We start from the raw sequence: 18,120 nt of genomic DNA on the forward strand, positions 1-18,120 counted from the left end.
GGATCCAAAGTTCTCCGGAGAGAACTTCAACCAAGTGGGAAAATAATGTTCTTTCGACGGGAGCCGCGCACTTCTGACGACGCTTTCAGGGGTCAGGAGCCATCGAACGAGAATGAAACGGCACAGGGAACAGCGAATGAGGCTAAATTCGAGTCGACTTAACGACTCCGGAGAAAGTAGATCGCGAGTGTCGTTTAGCGAGCCACATGTTGCGCGACGATGAATTATTTCGCCGAGACTCGCTGCCTCGGCCGCACAAAGGGGTTCGATTCGCGCTTGCCTCGTCGTTTTTCGCTCCTTTTCATTCGATAACTCGAAGCGAATTGAGGAAAACGGCTTTGTAGCGAGGGTTCTTTGAAGTCGAGTCTGAAAAGCTCGGACCGTTGCGTTCTTGCGTAAGGAAAATGGATTCCTGCTGCTCTTTCGTCGCAAGGACTAAGGTTTTCGCTCAGAGTGCGAACGTCAATAAAAGCGAAACTTCCGAGGCGTCGCGCGACGCTTTTTCTAGTTTTATACTCGCGCCGGACACGCGACGAAGAGATGAGAGGCGCGCCGAAATCTCGAGTCCGAACGTCGCGACGAAAACTAATAAAGTTTGCTGCCACGAGGGAGCGAGAAGATACGAAAAAACGAAACGGAAGAAAATCGTTTTTCGATGGCGGAGGTTTACGACCCGGAGCACGGGATGGCTCCAGGCCACCGGGGGAAGTGGAACACACCGCGCGCCATACGAGACAATATTTGAGACGCGAGCATTTATCATTCGCGGTTGCGAAATACCCGATGGCCCTCGCGACCGGTCCTCCCGAATGGATCCACCGATTCAGCCGCCCGCCGGTGCTCCTGCTCACTACGAAATTATGCAATCGTTGAATAATCCGAGTTCTGTTGATCTTTTCGTGTACGTCTACCAAAAGGCTTGGATCTCTCGATACGCGGTTGCGACTTAATCCCGAAGGCGAAGATACCAAAACTCATCCTCGGCCTAGAATCTTCTCTGAATATATCAAACCGAGTTCCTCGTTTTTTTTTCTCCATTTTTCCTTCAGTCTACCCACGCGTGCGTGAGTACTCGAGTAAAGGCTGTCCGCGAATGGTTTCACGCGGCAAGAAACACGAGATGATCGATCGTGGGATTTCGTTCGATCGCGACGACACCTCGGGACGATAATCGACGTCGATAACGAGTGACAAATTTGTTCGTGAACCCTCGAGCTTGCTCACGAACCGTTGGATCTTATCGGAACGTTCCCCCCCGACTCCGTCCTCTAGCAACACGGTAGCATGCACCAAAAAGAGGGATTTTTATGCAAATTGGGAGATACGTTCGAATATGTGTAAAATATTTGCTCGCGAAATTTCAACGGATTCGACCATAGCGTTTCTGAGAAAATTGAATTACTTTTTTACCTTGGATCTTATGGAAAAGCGTAAAAGAGGGGGAAAAATATTGAAAAAATACTGCTGCGAAAGGCTCTTTTTGATGAAACGAACTCTAGCATATGAACCAACTGTCAAAATAATTCTCGCGAAATTTTCGCTGATTTTACCTTACCGTTTATCTGCAATGTGCAAAAGAAAATTAATAAACGAAGTTTGTCTCTCTTCCGAGTTCTCTCGAGCTTGAGCAGGGCAGCCAACAGTGAAAAACTGAAGCGGTCAGAGCAAATGTTCGATATTTTGAAATATAAAGCAAGAAGCTTTTTTCGCCAAGATTGGGAACATTGTGGTTGAAATAGTTATTTTTTCATCTAAAAGTAAACAATTATGATTTTTTCATGTTAATTGAAGAGCAGAAACTAAATTCACGTGCAGTTGGTAAGCCTCGTCACGAGACTTTCGTCTTTGCTGTTCACCGCTTCTTCGGACTCGGCAGTATTCAGATTCAACGATTTTTTGTGCTCCGTAGCAGCTCGTGGGTTCTCCATAAAAATTTGGAATTGTGAAATAATCGGATGATGGGCCAAACGACCTTGATCCTGCGTAGGGAAGCCGCGATTGGGCGCTCGTGGGACGAGAGCCAGCTGCGCGTCTCATCGCGACGTTAAATTTAATTTTGTTCGATTGACCTTTACCTTTTCGCATAAATTCACCGAGCTGCTGAATTAACATCGAAGAAGTATTTCCCCGGGACGATGGGAGCGAAAAAGGCGGTGGAATTTAGCGTTGCCGCATTAGAGAAAAAGACCAGACAAGTTTTGATTTATTCCTGTGGATGACGTCAGTAGTTTTGGCAATAAATTCCGTGTCCCGAAAACCTGTTGTTTTATAATACGCGCCTCGACGAACCGAAGAATTCGAAAACTGAAATAAAAAAACGAGTCGCAAGTTGCGCTCGGAGCTACGACATTCCGGGGGAAAACACACGCGCCGGGTCGGCCCTCGTGCCCGACTCCGCGAAGAGCCCGAGACAGCGGTGGCTGCAGCGAAAAGAGACTGCAAGCGACGTTCGATCCTCTTGCGCAATCGAGAGAGGTCAAAAAGCGAAAAGTAAACTGCGAGCCTCGAATCAACCGAACGAGGAACAGTGCTAAACTTTTGCCTTCTTCCCGGATTGTGCAACTTAATTCAATCACGTCGCGTTAGCGGGGTCTTTGTTAGCGTAGCGCAACTGCGAACCGGCGCTAATCACTGTCAATGGACCCTCGAGGGTAGGCTTTTGTAATCGAGCTCCGGTGCTCGCGGAGCGCCGAACATTGCGATCGCACTTACGCCTGTTTTCTCCACTGTGCAATTATCGAAAAACCGATATGAACTTTCCCCACCCTCCCCCCGTTCGCGAATATCATTATTATGCATTCCGATCGAAGTAACTCTCGAGATATTTGCACCTGTCGACGGACGATTCTCCTCGCCTCGATCGATCGACGCCTGATTATCACTCGTTCTTGTAACTTTCGTGAAAGTCACTAGAAAAGGGATCGAGTCGGAGATGGTCGATGGGAAAAAAAACATGAGATTTTCGTCAGTTTTACAAACATTTCGATTCGCGGCTTGCTTTGACTACTTTTTTAACGAAGTTGTCGCAAGCCGCGTACCAATCGGTGAGCGCCGGGGGCGCGGAATTTCGAGGAAAACGAGAAAATCGAGAGTCGCGTTGCCAGAGAAGGCGATTCTTCGGGTAGCGATTATTCATGCGGTTTTTATTTCTTCAACGATTCATACAAAGTCATTCCTGCGTGGTCGCCTCTAATGAATCGTCGATGGGAGACCGTTTCATTAACTCTCTTTCAGGCTCATCGGTAAAACGCCACGTTTCGCTGTCGATACGCGCACGTGGATGGTAAAAGTGTTGCGTTGCGTTCATTTACGCGAGAAATGCCGAGCGTAACGAGAAGGTTTTATTCGCGGCCTCCTCGCGATCCCGCCTCCTCCCCGCCGGCATGCCGCACGTCCACAAACGTCTCGGTTTTTTTTCCGCCGAGACTAACAACGAATGAGTATTCTCCCGGTCGGCCAGAGCCTACGGTAAATGTTAATGACAATTTTTCTCGAAGTTGCCGATCGTGCGAGAAGCGCAAAGTTTATGCAGCCATCGATTGAATTCCACGGCGGATACGCACTCCTCACAATCCCAGTGGAAGTTGAGCGCTCGGGGTTCGCAAATTTTGAAAAACCCGTTACAAAAAGCCGCAGAAATTCTCGAATTTGAGCCACCGAGGGCAGATTTTCATCGAAAAAACGCGGGAGACTCCCGAAAGTTCGACGACCGCGTTTAAAATTCAGCAACGAAACAAATTTTTCTTCATTATTCGTGATTTTAAAACGGGACGATCGTGAGCGTGAACGTTATTGGACGAAGGAGCATTCCATTGGCGTTACACCTGCACGCGGCACACGAGATTGAGCGGCTGTCGCGACTGCCAGGATTTTCCATCGTTCCCCACGATCTTTTTTATACAACCATAAAGCATTTATCGACCCCGTGACCGTCGCGATCCCCGAAAGCAAGCAGGAGGAAAGAGCCGATTCCACTTTTCCCAGAAGGGCTTTGTCCGCGGCTACCGGTGAAGCTTATCACAACGGAGTGCGCTCACAATCGTGATTGACGCGTCGTATACTTGAGGCGATTCGGGGATCGCGACACCCTCGCGGAGAAAACGAAAATCCCAGTGCTTTCGTCTGTCGCGCTGTACGCCGATTGTCCTCAGTCACTGGTCACACGTGGATCGACGATGAATGTTCTCAATTGAGGTTAAACGAAAGAGGAGAAAAAAAAACAAATACAAAATCACCGAGTGCACTCTCTACTTACCATTTTGGTATAAAAACGCGCTCAAGCGAGCGCTTCCCGATAAAATGAGTGGACGATATGGAATGGCAAATGCGTGTGTGTGTGTGTGTGTCCAACCGATCGGAGAATTCACTCAAACTCGACACATGTCTCAAGGGAGCCGGTGTCCCGAGAGTAAACTTCTTCCAGATGAAGTTACGTTGGCCATTTATAGAGGATTCACCGGTTGTTCCCAGTGGAAGGGGGAGCATCGGGTGCCACCGCCCCCGATATTTTCCCTCCTCGAGCCTCCGGTCCAGCACTCGATATTCTCGCAAACGACTGTTGCTCTCCCCAGTGGATGCTGCTCGATTCGTCGCTCTCTCTCGCTCCGTTTCCCTCGCTTTTTCTCCCGTTTGTCCTCATCTTCGGATGTCACAGAGTGGGAGAGCCTCGGTTATTACAGACCGAGCGAGCAGGCGAGGGGAGAGGAAAGACCGAGAGCGAGAGTGAAGGTGAGAGTGGTCCATGGTCTCGGGATGAAGAGAGAGGGAGAGAGAAGAATGCGAGATGAGTTTAAACGTGTGCCGAGGTTTGTCCACGAGTAAGACGAGCTGTAACGTCCGTTAATGACGTCGATGGTGGTTGGAGAGGGCCGTGGCGCTCGAGGTCTCAAAATATTCAAAAATATTCGATTATTTTAGTGAAATGTATCGCGCGACACTGTTCGCGACTTCGAAGAAACGAATGGAGTTTAAAAAATTGTATATTTTTGTGGAAAGTAGTTCCAGTCGTCCCTGGACGACTCAGCGACCTGCTCGGGAGCCAACAGCGAGGCGCACCGAAATGAGGAAATCGAAAAAAGATTGTCACTCCGGTGTTTCGTGACTCGAGCGTGCACACGAGACTTTCCCGCTCCTCGACGACGCCCAGCCCTTCGTTTCTTTCCTGCAACGAAATCCTCCGCCAGACGAAATCACACTTTTCTTTGACGCTCCTCCGCGGATTGAGACCCACGAGGACTCGAGCTACCGGGTCATGCTCTGCGGCACGACACGTCTCGTGCCACAGCTCCGCCACCGCGAGGTCTGTAGATCGCTAAATAAATAACGCGAGCCCGCGAGATGCTGCAGCCAGGGATCAGCATACGGTAGGAGCTACGCTAACACGCTCTCCGTGTACGTTGCCTGCGCTTAATGACGTCATTATTCCCACGGAAATCGAAATCTCTGTTATTATCAGCAGCGTTTATGCACCTTCGAGCTTCAACACTGTCGTTATAGTGTCACTATTAATGTTTTCCTCATTTTTCTATCAGCGACAGCGTTCTAATGGCGCTTTTAATGCAATTTTTATTTTAGTGCACGGAGAAAATGGATTTTCAAAGTTCAATGCTCTTCAAGAATTTTCAAAGTATTTAGACACCGATTACAAAAAGAGTACAGTATCTTTTGAATTTTCCTATTTTTCGACCCTCGAATTCTACACTTTATTTTCTACTTCTTATTATGATGGATAAAACAATTCTTATTACTGCTCTTCGAATTAAGGTAGATCATGCCCGCGAAGGATCGTATTTTATGGGTGTTAAAGTTATTAATTCGAAATTATAAATACATTTATTCAACTTATCTCTTGACGAATGAAATTGCAAGCCATTAATTAATCGGGAAAACTGAACCCGAAATTTCATTCGTCCCTGGCTAAAATACCACAGTTTTTATGCAAAAAATCGCTTTAGAGAGCGCAGAGGGAAAACACAAGGGAAAATGGATCAAGAAAAAGTATATTAATAAAAAGACAGAAGGCTATGATAGAAATTACCTAAGCCAAGAGGAAAGAAAATTCCGAAATAAGCAAATGCGAGGTTATACGAGTGCTCGTTACCAATTTCGTTCAATCTTTAATGTAATTCGTCTTTATTACTAGCAAGACAATCGTCTCGAATTGCACGAAGTGCACGTTTTTCACAAACTTCGTAAGAAGCGTTCATTCGTTATATGGAAAGATGAACGATTTTTTATCTGTATTTTTCTTCATATTTAATCACGTTTATCTCAATAACTGATAAAACGAACCCTTTAAAATTGAATATACGTGTCAATCGACCAGCCATTTAAACTCTGTGTAAATTTCAAAACTTTCTTAGAAATCCGCTAGAATTTTTGGCCTCGTTTATCTCCGAGTAGAAAAACGTAATTTTACAGAATTTCTAAAGGGCTCCTCTCGTCGGGAGGTTCATCGTCGTGCGATCGTTTCTACAACAGCATCGTCGATGCGTCAAGATTATTTACAATTTCGCACAATCTTTGTGCTCCCCCTTGCCAAAGAGCATTTGACGTTTGAATATATATTCAATTAAAGGCTAATTAATAAATATTATTCTTGCTCTTTTGCGATAAGGAGAGAGAGAGAGGCGAGCATCGTATCGAAGATCGTTGAAGTCGATGCGGTGAGCAGGCGGTTTCAGTCCCATGGAAAACATGGGTTGGGCGAGCATCGTCGACACTTGATTCTCCATAATCCGACGAGGGTATCTCGAGACGAGTGACCATGACTCGTTCGCTACACCAATCGTGTGTCGCTTCAATCGGCTCCATTATAAATTCATGGCGGAATGAATGCGGCGATCGTTAAAATGATGCGCGAAAAAATCACGTTTGAGAGTCTCGAGCGTTCGATATATTTCAGCGACTCCGCGAAGATCCGCTCGAGATCGAAAGTCTTCGGATCTCAGGATTCCGTTGGTTGGCCGAGAGGAACGAGGAAGGCGATCGGCAACGGTAAGAAAGAAGCTTCGAAGACGTGGGAAAATGCATCGGTCGTGTGCGATCGCAATGTCAATAGCATTCTGCCTCGATTTGCGAGGTGCGCGCGTCCTTGGAGCGTTTCCAGGTCGTTGGCAGCGGAGGTGCTCGCTCCGGGATTCCCAGGATATTTTTCATTGTGAAGTAATATTCGAATCGGTTAATTTATGCGAAAAGGTTGGAACGCCGGTAAAGGACGAGGGAGCGACCGCGCCACGTGGCCTCCTCATCTCGCCCGAGCAGAATGTTCCGTCAAAACGCGGATGTCACCGATGGAAAACAACATTTAACATTTCTCTCAATCATTCTCCTTCATAACGAAATTAATCGTCAAGATCGTCGGCCCATAAACGTGTCATTTGCCCTCGGTTTTTTGCTGTTTCTAACGACGTGGCCGGGCGATCCGGAGTCGAGGCTCGTAACGATCGCTTCTATAGTGAAAGCGGATCTCTTCGCGAAGACGAACACTGAGACGATATTTTCATAATTTCAAGGTGAGCCCCGAACAGAGGCCGACACATTAAAGCGGTCGAGTTTTTCTTCAGTATTTTAACAAACCTCCAGGTAGAATATCTCCAGGTACAAATTTTCATCGGTATTTATCTCTCGGAGAATTTCTTCGAGGATTTTTGCGGTTGAAGAGCTTCCAGAATCATCCTCCGTTAGATTCCAACCCTTTCTACGTTCTCTTCCGAATTCGGCATTGACATTTTGGCAAAGTTACGAAATCGAGAAGATCCGTGGAGCGAGCTGAAAAAAAGCCCCTCATTTCAGCCGCTCCGTTTGTCGCTTCTAACGCAACTTTGATCACAGCGAGATCTCAGGTCAAAAGATCCCCGAGGCGTTAAACTGCCGAGCAGATTCTCCTCTCGATCGCCCTCCGTTGCTTTCTCGCGCGCGCGCGCCTCTTCGTCGCGGCTCGATTCTGCTCCCGTCGACGACGCGATTATTCGACCAAGCGTTTCCGGCTCTGGACGCCTGTGAGCTCAAACTGCGTCCGAGGCGCCGCTCCAGGGCGCAATTTTTGGAGCAATTTTTCTCGGAGCAACGAGATCCGCTGACAACTGACGCTTCTCTCGACTCGAGCTCTTCGCCCATTCGGCGATTCACGCGAGTCGCTTCTCCCCCTTTTTTATCGCTCCCTCGGTATTTTTCTTTGAGTAACACACTTGTACCCGTGGAGGAAGCGAAGGTCGATGCGCGTCCCAGCCTTTTATCGTTTCACCGTTCACTCGACGTTTTACAAACACAGGCGCGCGCGCGCTCGCACACATACGTTCGAGCACTTTACTTGCTGGCTGCGTGTACGAACGAGCCTTTATCCTTTCATAAAAAAATAATCAATACAGTTATGACGATACAGGCGTTGTGACGGAGGATAAAGGTCGCGAGCAGATTTAATTTGGCTCGCAAATCTTTCGAGTTGCCGTGAAAAAAATGGCCGATTGCGGAGAGCGAAGCTTGTTATCTTGACCGGCGATTTATTTGACTAGGAATCAAGAAATTTGATCGGGCCCCGAGATAAGGGATTCGAATTGCGTCGAAAAGTGCGTGGATTTGTATTCAGGTGCTGCGCATTTGTGTCATCGGATTCCAGTTTTTTCGCATTAAAATCTCGCGACGAATAAATTTATCGATACTTTTCGGAGCCGTAGTTTCATTCGCCAGTCATTTCGTCATAGTTTTTACCATCAGACAGCGTCAGGTGTCATTCGAATTAGAAATCCTACGGGAATCCTCGGAGCTGAGTGCGTGTTTCAAAATTCGAGCCTCTCGTTCCTGCCGATTCCCGAGAACCGTTCGAATCGACTCGAATGTGACTCAATCTGTCAACAGCTCTTTTCTTCTCGCCAATTAATACCTCGTTCAATTAACGGATTATAAAAGTAAACAAACATCGCTCGACTCTTCGGAGTCGATCAGGAATCAATTTAACGAACTTCGACGCTCTTCTTTACGATCGAACGAGTCGCCGGCATTGAGACCGCGCCGTTTCGAACCTCCTTCAATCCTATCCGAACGCTCACTCGCACGTACGAAAACGCCCAAGGCGCTCTGGTGTAACATCTCTCCCATGGAATTTCGATCATCGTCCTCAAACGGTGCGCTTGGCTCAACGCTCGTGCCAGCAGGCTGCGAGGCCTGTTGAGTGCTCTTGTCTCAGCAGCAAGCTATTTTTATTCCCTCGCTGGCGTGTTTCACGTTCGACAAAGTAACATTTTGGGCTCCACAATTCGATGATTTTCGGAAAGAAAATTATCAGTTTCGTCGGGTCCAAAATTTATGAATACGAGCAATAAAAGTCCGAAGAAATTCGACTGCCTTTCGGCAGGCCCGGAACATATCGAACATCGAAATAATTCGAGTACAACGACCTCAGATGTGGGCTAATGCAGAGAGAACGTTTTGTTCTCGAGTCGACGTATTCGTTTCATTCAACTTAGCAGAGGAAAAGGGACCTTGATCTGACAGGAAATGGGGCAAGAAGTGATAAAAAAAAAAACAGAAAAACAGAGCGGGAGAGATTTTTTTAAATGTTGCGAATCAATCGATCTTTCTATCGCGTTTTATCCTACGATAAATGACGTATTTTGGAAAAGAATTTTTGTCACCCACCGACCAAGTAGCAATCCGGCAGCAGAGAGTATGGAGAAGCAATAAAAATGAAATCGCTCATGGGAGGAAAAAGTCAGAGTGTCCCGAGCACACCGTGTCCTTGGCTGTCGCACGAAAGGAAATACGAATAAAGTTTAAAGAGCAATAAAGGTTGCGAGCAGGTGTTTTGACGAATGGCGTACACGAATATTTCGGATGAATACATAGAAAAATTTGCTATCTTTTGTAGCAGCGCTGTCCTATGTCGCCACTCTGTTACATTTCACCAAAGTGCGTTGTAATTTTGATGCCGAAAGCAGCAGTTCTCTCAAATTTTTCTATGTACGACAGGCAATATTGAGGTCTGTAAAATTCTTACAACGAATTCTTTCGTTCTTACGAACGATCAATCGATATCCGAATGGCACTCGTGTCTTGGGGTGAAATATTAAAAATTGGTGAATTGGACTGGACAAATTGGCGAAATGTCGAAAATATTTGTATCGTCGAGTCGCACCGTCCGAAAAGAAGTAAATTTTCTTTTCGACAAAGATTCACTTGACAAAGTCCGCTTGTGAACGAAGCGATTGCTTGAAATTTTGATTTTCATGTTTATACTCGCAACGCCTCATGTATTTGGTGGGCGCATGAATTTGCTACGTTATTGAGCGAAATTTTACATTATTTGACACACTTTGTAGCGATTATTATTACAATATCGATACAAAGTGGTCCGACGTTACCATAAAAACATAGTAATTTTTGCTATAAAGTCTCTCCGTGTGCGTCATTATGGAAATTATGGAATCGGAGCCCGCAAGGTCAGAGGAGTTGAATTTTGATTTTTTCAGCACGAAAAAAGGGGCTCCGCCGAGTCGTCGGTGTCCCAGGATCGACGCTGGCAAGATTAATGTCGTTAAAATAGTGAATATCGAGTAGCCAGTCTCGATCTCGTTAATCTGAGATGGCCGCGTTGAAAAAATTTGCTTAATCACGGCAAGATAAGCGATGAAAAAAGATTTTTTGTGCCCCGCTGCGTCGAGACTCGGAAAAAAGAGTTCTCCGCTCTCCGAAGATTCTCTCTTCGTTATCCCGTAAAAAAAAGTATTATTTCATAATTTGGGAGTACGAGACGAGGGGGGAGAAAAAACCGCGTGCGCGAAAGTGACCGGCGTGGTCTGCGCCGGGACGACCTTGGATCCGGAGTTTCTATACACGAGCAAGGCCGGCGAGGATCTTCTCCGCGTGATGCAAATGTGTCGAAAACAGTGTGAAACTGCGCGCAGGAGGGAGAGATCGAGCTCTTCCCGAGGCGGTCGCGAAAAGGTTTCATCGATTCGGGTCCTCCGCGCGTGAAAAAACCACTTCGAGTCTTGGCTCCTTGCGAGTCTTTTTTTTATTGAGCTCTCCGATCGTGTGTGACATAAGATTCAACTAAAATCGTATAAAACTAGGAATGAAAATTAAAAAAAAAAAAAAGAAAAAAGAAAAAAAAAAGCAAAAGCAAAAACACACAAACACAACGGTCCGGTCGAGAAGCTGGGATAGAATGGAGAAATGCACTGCCGTCAACGCGTCTCCGTCCGTCTCACGTCACGAGATTCCCTCTCACTCCGTGTCCTGCTCTTCCTCTCCGATGAATCCTCGAGTCGCTTCGCCTCCGTTCATATTAAAGGTAGTGACCGTAGCCGAAACCGAAGCCGTGGCCGAAGTAGGGGTAACCTGTGTTTGCGATGCGGAATCAGGTCTTTGCGATAGAAATGAAATTCACATACGTTAACCGTATGCAAAGGGCGGATCTACGAGGACGAGGAAGCGAATGCGGAGTCTCACCGTAGTGGCCGTAGCCGCCGTAGCCGCCGTAGAGCCCGTAACCGCCGTAGCCGCCGTAGAGGCCGTAGCCGCCGTAGTAGGGATAGCCGTAACCGTACAGACCGTGGTGACCGTAGCCGTAGCCGAGTCCGTATCCGCCCAGGTATCCGGGACGGGCGAGGGCGGTGCCGATCATCGCGAAGAGGAGGACGAGAAACTGGGGAAAAAAAGCGCACGGCACCGGGGGTTTGAGCGACAAGGGAGGCGAAACATCCGGAAGGTGGGAATCGCAAACTTTTGCTCGAGTCTCTTAATCCGGGGGATATTTTTGAATTCTACTACTCCGGTATGTGCTTAAAGCGATGAAACTCACGATCTTTGAACTGGCCATACTGTCGATGGTTCGGATTCGGAAATGTTATCGCGTGCGCTGTCAACTCAGCTTACTCCTCAAAGACAGCTCTTCTTGTAATGTCGAGGTTGCTCCTGCGCGGAGCTTCTTTTATAATAAAATGCTTCCGGTGGAGCCTGCCCCACCCGCCATTATTTTGTATTCCTATCATCTTCGCCGTTCCTTTCGTCCACCCCTCCCCCCTCGTCAGTGTGTCTTCTTCTCTATTTTTATTTCATTCTTCATTTCTATTGCACATTCGTCATTCGGCGTCTCCTTGAGCTCTGGTTAAACGCGGCGACAACAAACCACACTTGCATACACGCGATAATAACAGTCTTCATTGTCCCGTGGCTCCCTGCCTCCCCCCCGTCCCGTGGGAGACCCGCTCGTGCCTGCCTCGCGCACGCTAACGTACTCTAATACGCAATAATCCGATCGCTCGTGCAACGCTTTTCCGTCGCGCGTGTTGACCGACAGGAAACTCGAGGTAAATATGCTCGCGCGCCGCAGTTCGATGCCTTGACATCGCCAAGACGAATCGTAAAAACAAAACTCTCTTCCCACAGAGCCCGAGATAACGGGGATTACAGGTGGAAATTAAATCGATTAGCCGTGCAAAAAATTGTATATTTCCCCCCCGCACCTCGCCGCGACTCTTCCTTTATTCTTATTTCAGGTCGTTATTAAAATGTAGTTAATTAGACACCGATCTCGATGGACAATGCTGCGTACCGAGTAACAACGATTCGTTACGTTGGGAACCTCGCAAAGGAAGAAAATAAGCAGGAAAAGTGTCCTCAATGGCTTGATTACGATACTTTGAAAAGAACGTTTTTGACTCTCCGCTTTTCGATGGAAATCCGGGGCCTTGGAATCCTCCAACACTCTTCGTGGGCTTCGCAAAATCTCTCGCGATTACAGTGATTCGACGATTGATTTGACGACGGAAGGAGCACCGAGAGAGAGAGAGAGAGAGAGAGGCGCGCATCGATTTAGCTTCGAACGTTCGCTGCGCAGAGTTCAACGACGCTCGTGATAAAGTGACATAACAATGGCGCGGGAATTACGAGTCGAGAATAAAGTTATCGAGGAACTCTGACGGCGTTATTCCACGGCGCATCCGCGCGACCTCTTACCTCGAGGCCACGAAATTTATTAGAATTTTAGCAGCGACATGCCGCGCCTCGCACACGACGTCGCCGTTCCCTCTGCTCGCGGTATTGCGCGGCGGCAATGGCTTCACTCATCTCGAATGTCGACGCGTGGAACGAATATTTCGAGGCGAGGATTCGGAGACCAACTCGGAGCGTGACCCGATGGATTTTCTCGAAAATCAAAGCCGATTTGAGATTCTGTCGAGAATCCGAGAAACGTTTTTTCCCAAGTTTTATAAATCTGGAAGAATATTCGCGAGCTTCCAACGAATGGATTTCTCGTTGCTGGGGAAACACGAAAAATCATTCTAGCGCGATGAAAGACGAAATTCGGGCGCCCTCAGCGGCGACTCGAGTTTATCTCTCCCCGGAGAATTGAAGGCTCGCATCTTCCTTTGAATTTCGGCCACATTTTCACGTCAGTCGTCGCGAAACGGAGGATCGAACCGTCGAGCGGATAGAAACGCGTTCAGGAAAGGGTGCTGGGAAACTCGGATATTTGAGGCTCGGAAGCATCGCTCGGTATCGTGTCGAAGAAAAAAGCTTTATTCAGCGTACAAAACGACAATATCTTACATGAATAAAAGTCTCGTTAGTTGTTAAGTAAGAATATTTGGTTATCGAGATTGTTAAAAAACGGGTATTGAACGGCGAGGCCTCAAGATCGAGCTAAACGTCGTTGGCGGTCGACTGGCCGGTGGTGCTCGGAGTGTCAGTATTGTTTTTGTCCTCAGCCGAGAACAAATACTCCCTGAAATCGTCAGGGCGGAATCTCAAGTCGTCGTAGTCGTCGAGGCTCGGTAAAAGCAGTCGGCCGAAGCGTACGCGGCCCTGGACGCTGAGAATTTCGGGCGGCTTCGAGGTCACGGGGGCAGCGGTGGAGTTGACGACGGTGGCGTCCTTGAGGAGGTCGGCTTTGGGGCTGATGCGGCTGGTCGAAGCTTCCCCTCGGCTTTTGGCCGGGCGGTCGGTGCTCGGGACCGAGGGAACCAAGTTTTCGGAGTCTCCGACCTCCGCGAGGAAGGGGGCGGCGGGATGGAAGAGGGGAAAGTTCGGGCCGCGCTGCAGGCTCCTCGGGAAGCCGTCGAAGGGGCTCTGGAAGCGCTGGCCGGAGAAGTCGAAGTTGTTCGAGCGGAATCCCTGCTGGCGGGGCCCGAACGAATCCCCGGAGGGCTGGAACCCGTTCCGGGGGTAGTTCCCGGCGACGAGGTTTTGGTAGCTCGGATTGTTGGCGAAGTTCGGGTTGGCTCGGAGGCTCGGAGCGAACCCGTCGGCCAGCGGCTGCCCGAAGCGGCCCTCTTGACGCTGCGACGAGAACGAAGGGCCCGGGAAATTAGGGAAGCCGCCCAAGTACTGACTGCCGAAAGGAAAACGGTCGAAGCTCCGGAAGCGCTCGGGGCTCGCCGACGGCTCGAGGGAGTCGGGCGAGCGCCCTGGCTGCCCGTCGCCGATCGTCTCCACCGGAGAAACCCCTCCGACGCTTTCACCCCGCTGCGAATTCCCCGGCTCCGGGGACGTTTGTCCTGGAAAGCCTCGATAAAAATCAGGATTGAAGTAGCCTGGGCCGCCGGGGCTCCCGGCGAACGGCCCCGAAGGGTACGCCTCCGGGCGAGCGGCCAGCCCTTGCCCGTTCAGCCCCGGATAGTTGTAGCGGTAATTGCTCTCCTCGAAATTGAACGGAAAGTTGCCGTTCCCCGGGCGGACCTCCGACTGGGTCTGCGCACTCCTGACCGTGTCGGCCTCGAGGCTCGACGACTTGGTCGGCTCCGTCGTCGCCTCCGACTCCTCCGCGGACTCCGTCCTCGTCGAAACGGGGAAAGCTATCGTCGCGTTCACCGCCGTGCGGTTCGGACGTCCGTCGTGGAGCTCGCCGACGAGGGTCGGCGACAGTACCGTTGCCACGTTCTTAGCCAGCACCGACAAGAATTCGCCTGCTAAAACATACGCGACGAAACGACATACCTTTAGCCAAATCATTCGAAACTCTCTCGATTTTAAAAGCACTCCTCCCGACCCGGCCGGGCTGCTCCGAGCAGCGAATCGTGGGGAACGAAACCGAGACTCCCGCGGGGAGCCCCGGCGAGCCGAGGGCCCGAGCGAAGCGAATTTTCGCTTCCTCCGCGTCCGCCGAAAAAATCGAGCTCGCTCGACCCCCGGTTCGCTGGGCCGAGAGAGTCGCGCCGAGCCTTCGTGACCTCCCCCGAAACGCTCCCGTCGACGAGCCTCCCTCGGGTCGACGAATCCTCCGGGCTGTGGGATTACTCACTGGCGATGGAGGGCTTGTTCTCGGCGCTCGTTGTCCCGAGGACTGCCAGCCCGGTGAGCAGAATCATCCGGAAAGTCTGTGAATGAGAAGAGAGTCGTGAGGAAACGAGAAAAAAAATTTTCCAGTCGAGCCGAGCGTGCGCCGCGAATATTTCGTCGGGCCAAAGTTCACCGGCGTGTCATTACGAGGGAGAGAGAAAAAAATAGAGAATACGCGGCGTCGAGTGTCTCGGGGGGTAGCGTGACTGACGCACTCTCGGGCGAGGCGTGTACGTCGATGCTTCTGTCATTGCTCAACGCGCACTGGCGCAATGCGCGATGCTGCCGGTGCATAATTATCCGCAAGTGCGTAATATCCGAGCGCGTGCGTACGCGGCGAATCGCGGGAGATCGTCGAACCCGTGGACGCGAGTGCGTCGCGTCACGTTGGAGCTTTGATTTTTTTTCGTCTCAATAATCCGGGGCATCGTCGTCGGCGCGATATCTGCGAGCGTTTGAACATTCGAGCGCGGAGACGCGGGGGAATGAGCTTGCTCGACGATCTCGAGAACTCTTGGCCGATAAATCCATCATATTTTACCCGAATCGCATTTTTAAGAGGTTTTATCCTGCGCGCTATTAAGGAGTTTCGGTACAAAGTCTAAATGTTAAGAAATTGATCAAATTTGGTGATAATGTTCTTCAACATCAAGTGCAAAAACACAAATTTTTTCAAAATTTTCTTCTACTTAGTTATCGAGTAATTACGCATTAAAGCAGATTTCTTATGCCCGGAATGTATACCTATATATATGGAAACGCTATGCTTACACACGTGAACTTTAGTGATCAATTACTCGATAACTGTGTAGAAGAAAAATGTTAAAAAATTTGTATAGTCAAATTTGGCACTAAAGAATATGTTCACCAAATTTTATAAAATTCTGAACTTTTTGAATTTTTAAATTTTTTTAGCATGGATTAGCATGGCAAGATTGTATCGCCTGTACCGAAACTCCTTAAGGAGGGTGGCTACGTTCGTCAAATTGATAATAAATTGATCAAATTTGGTGATAATGTTCTTCAACATCAAGCGCGAAGACACAATTTTTTTTCAAAATTTTCTTCTGCTTAGTTATCGAGTAATTACGGATTAAAGCAGATTTCTTATGCCCGGAATGTATACCTATATATATGGAAACGCTATGCTTATACACTTGAACTTTAGTGATCAATTACTCGATAACTGTACAGAAGAAAAATCTTAAAAAATGTGTACTGTCAAATTTGGCCCTAAAGAATATGTTAACCAAATTTTATTAAATTCTTATCATTTTGAAATTTTTAATGTATTTAACATGGTTTAGCATGGCAACATTGTATCGTCGGTAGCCACCCTCCTTAATACGAGGGATTATTCTCAATGAAAAGGTCCTACGGGAGGTGACGCGTCGATTTTTCACTCGCTACTACCGCACGGAAGCTTTTTACACGGAGAAACCCCGCGCGAAGCTCGTAGGAGTGACGCGAATCGCGGAATCCGTTGAATAAATTCACCAACCGGGGACGCATACTCACGTGCGTGGAGCGCTGCATCGTGCGTGTCTACCAGTGCCGACTAAAGGGTCCCACTCGACCACCTCGTCATATATACTTTCCCTGATCCTTACAAATGTGCACTCACTCCCGACTACATTTTGTCTAACGCCACGCAAGCCGCGTCGCCTTTTCTCCGGCTTTGGCCAACCCCCGACCGGACGTCAAGTTCCCATTGTTTCATATATCCGCGCCGCTGCGCACCCATCAATCGGAAAATCGAGCCTCTTGCGCGGCGAATAATCGATGATTTGCTGCGCGGGGAACACCTCATTATACAGGAGTCGACGATCATCGGCGTCTCAACATTCCCGATTATGTTGCTGGGGCCCGAAAACTTTTCGAGTCTGCCGAATATTCGCCGGGTCGTCGACCACTCAACTCCACTCGCGATCCAAAGATTTGAGCTGCTTCAAACGGCTTCGGGAACGCAGCTAAATGCGGGAGCGAATAATCGCTTTTTGTCTGACCGCAATTCGTTCGATTGCGACCGAACCGTATCGTGTTCGTTTTGCTCGACAGTATCTTCTTAGGGCCTCTTGCAATTGGCGAAATCGTGGAAAAAAGAATTTTTCTGTCAAAGATCTTGCAAAGAAAAAATCTTCTGGAAAGACCATTTTTACTATTTATTTTCGGCGAATGTTTTTTTTAAACTCGCTCTGAATTGATATTGTTTTTATAACAATTGTTGAATGTGTGAACAGTTTTTTGGATTGAAAAGAAAAAGAATCGTGCGCGTTGAAAAGTGAGGTTATGAGCTGTCATCGAGCAGATTCTGCTTTTTATTTCTGTGGCATTCTTAGGTCGTTCAATATGCTGAGAAATCGAGGAGTGTCGATGATTATTATTTGAGAAATCATTATAACTCTACGTTATTTTCCAGCTTCGAATAATCCTCGAAGAGTCAGATTTATGAAAATAAATGTCATGGACAAAAAATCAATTGGCGATGGGGACGGAAGAGGTTAGGAAAAAAAATGGATTCGAAGTCAAGAAATGCGAGGGCAAAGAGAAATTTGGGTAAAAAACGGCGTTGCGCGAATTATTCCCCGCTGAGTTTTATTAGACAACTTCACACTGCTTAATTCGGTTCTGTGTGGTTCTCGTGCCACCTGCAGATTTTATTCGATATTCAACTGGAAGTTTTGGACATCGAATATCGATAAATACGCTGTTTCCGCAATCTCAAAAACTCGTTTATTAATATTATTCGCAAAACCGGGCTCGGCCTCATATGGCGACCTCGATGCACAGAAAAATCCTTCAATCAAAAAACATTTTGGTTTGAGAGGCAAAAAAACGTCG

At 48.2% G+C, this 18,120-nt stretch overlaps 2 protein-coding genes across 2 annotated transcripts; both read right to left on the reverse strand.

Moving 5' to 3' along the window:
- Positions 1–10,996: 10,996 nt before the first annotated feature.
- On the reverse strand, positions 10,997–11,895 carry LOC122410848 (shematrin-like protein 1). The gene is made up of 3 exons (XM_043419295.1): positions 11,801–11,895; positions 11,449–11,644; positions 10,997–11,337 (listed from the first exon to the last, which is right to left on the reverse strand). The coding sequence occupies exons 1-3, from the start codon at positions 11,816–11,818 to the stop codon at positions 11,285–11,287; spliced, it is 267 nt and encodes an 88-aa protein (XP_043275230.1). The 5' UTR covers positions 11,819–11,895; the 3' UTR covers positions 10,997–11,284.
- A 1,644-nt stretch (positions 11,896–13,539) lies between these two features.
- On the reverse strand, positions 13,540–16,893 carry LOC122410671 (uncharacterized). Its single transcript, XM_043419011.1, has 3 exons — positions 16,798–16,893; positions 15,242–15,317; positions 13,540–14,909 (listed from the first exon to the last, which is right to left on the reverse strand). The coding sequence occupies exons 1-3, from the start codon at positions 16,813–16,815 to the stop codon at positions 13,645–13,647; spliced, it is 1,359 nt and encodes a 452-aa protein (XP_043274946.1). The 5' UTR covers positions 16,816–16,893; the 3' UTR covers positions 13,540–13,644.
- Between the last annotated feature and the right edge of the window lie 1,227 nt (positions 16,894–18,120).

Source organism: Venturia canescens, chromosome 5, assembly GCF_019457755.1.
Source record: "Venturia canescens isolate UGA chromosome 5, ASM1945775v1, whole genome shotgun sequence".
NCBI lineage: Eukaryota > Metazoa > Arthropoda > Insecta > Hymenoptera > Ichneumonidae > Venturia > Venturia canescens.

Excerpts from the sequence above, each read along its gene's own strand:
- LOC122410671 (XM_043419011.1), bottom strand. Across the intron at positions 14,910-15,241 it reads GAACAAGCCCTCCATCGCCA|CAGGCGAATTCTTGTCGGTG; the intron begins GTGAGTAATCCC and ends CGTATGTTTTAG.
- LOC122410848 (XM_043419295.1), bottom strand. Across the intron at positions 11,338-11,448 it reads CGGCGGCTACGGCCACTACG|GTTACCCCTACTTCGGCCAC; the intron begins GTGAGACTCCGC and ends TCGCAAACACAG.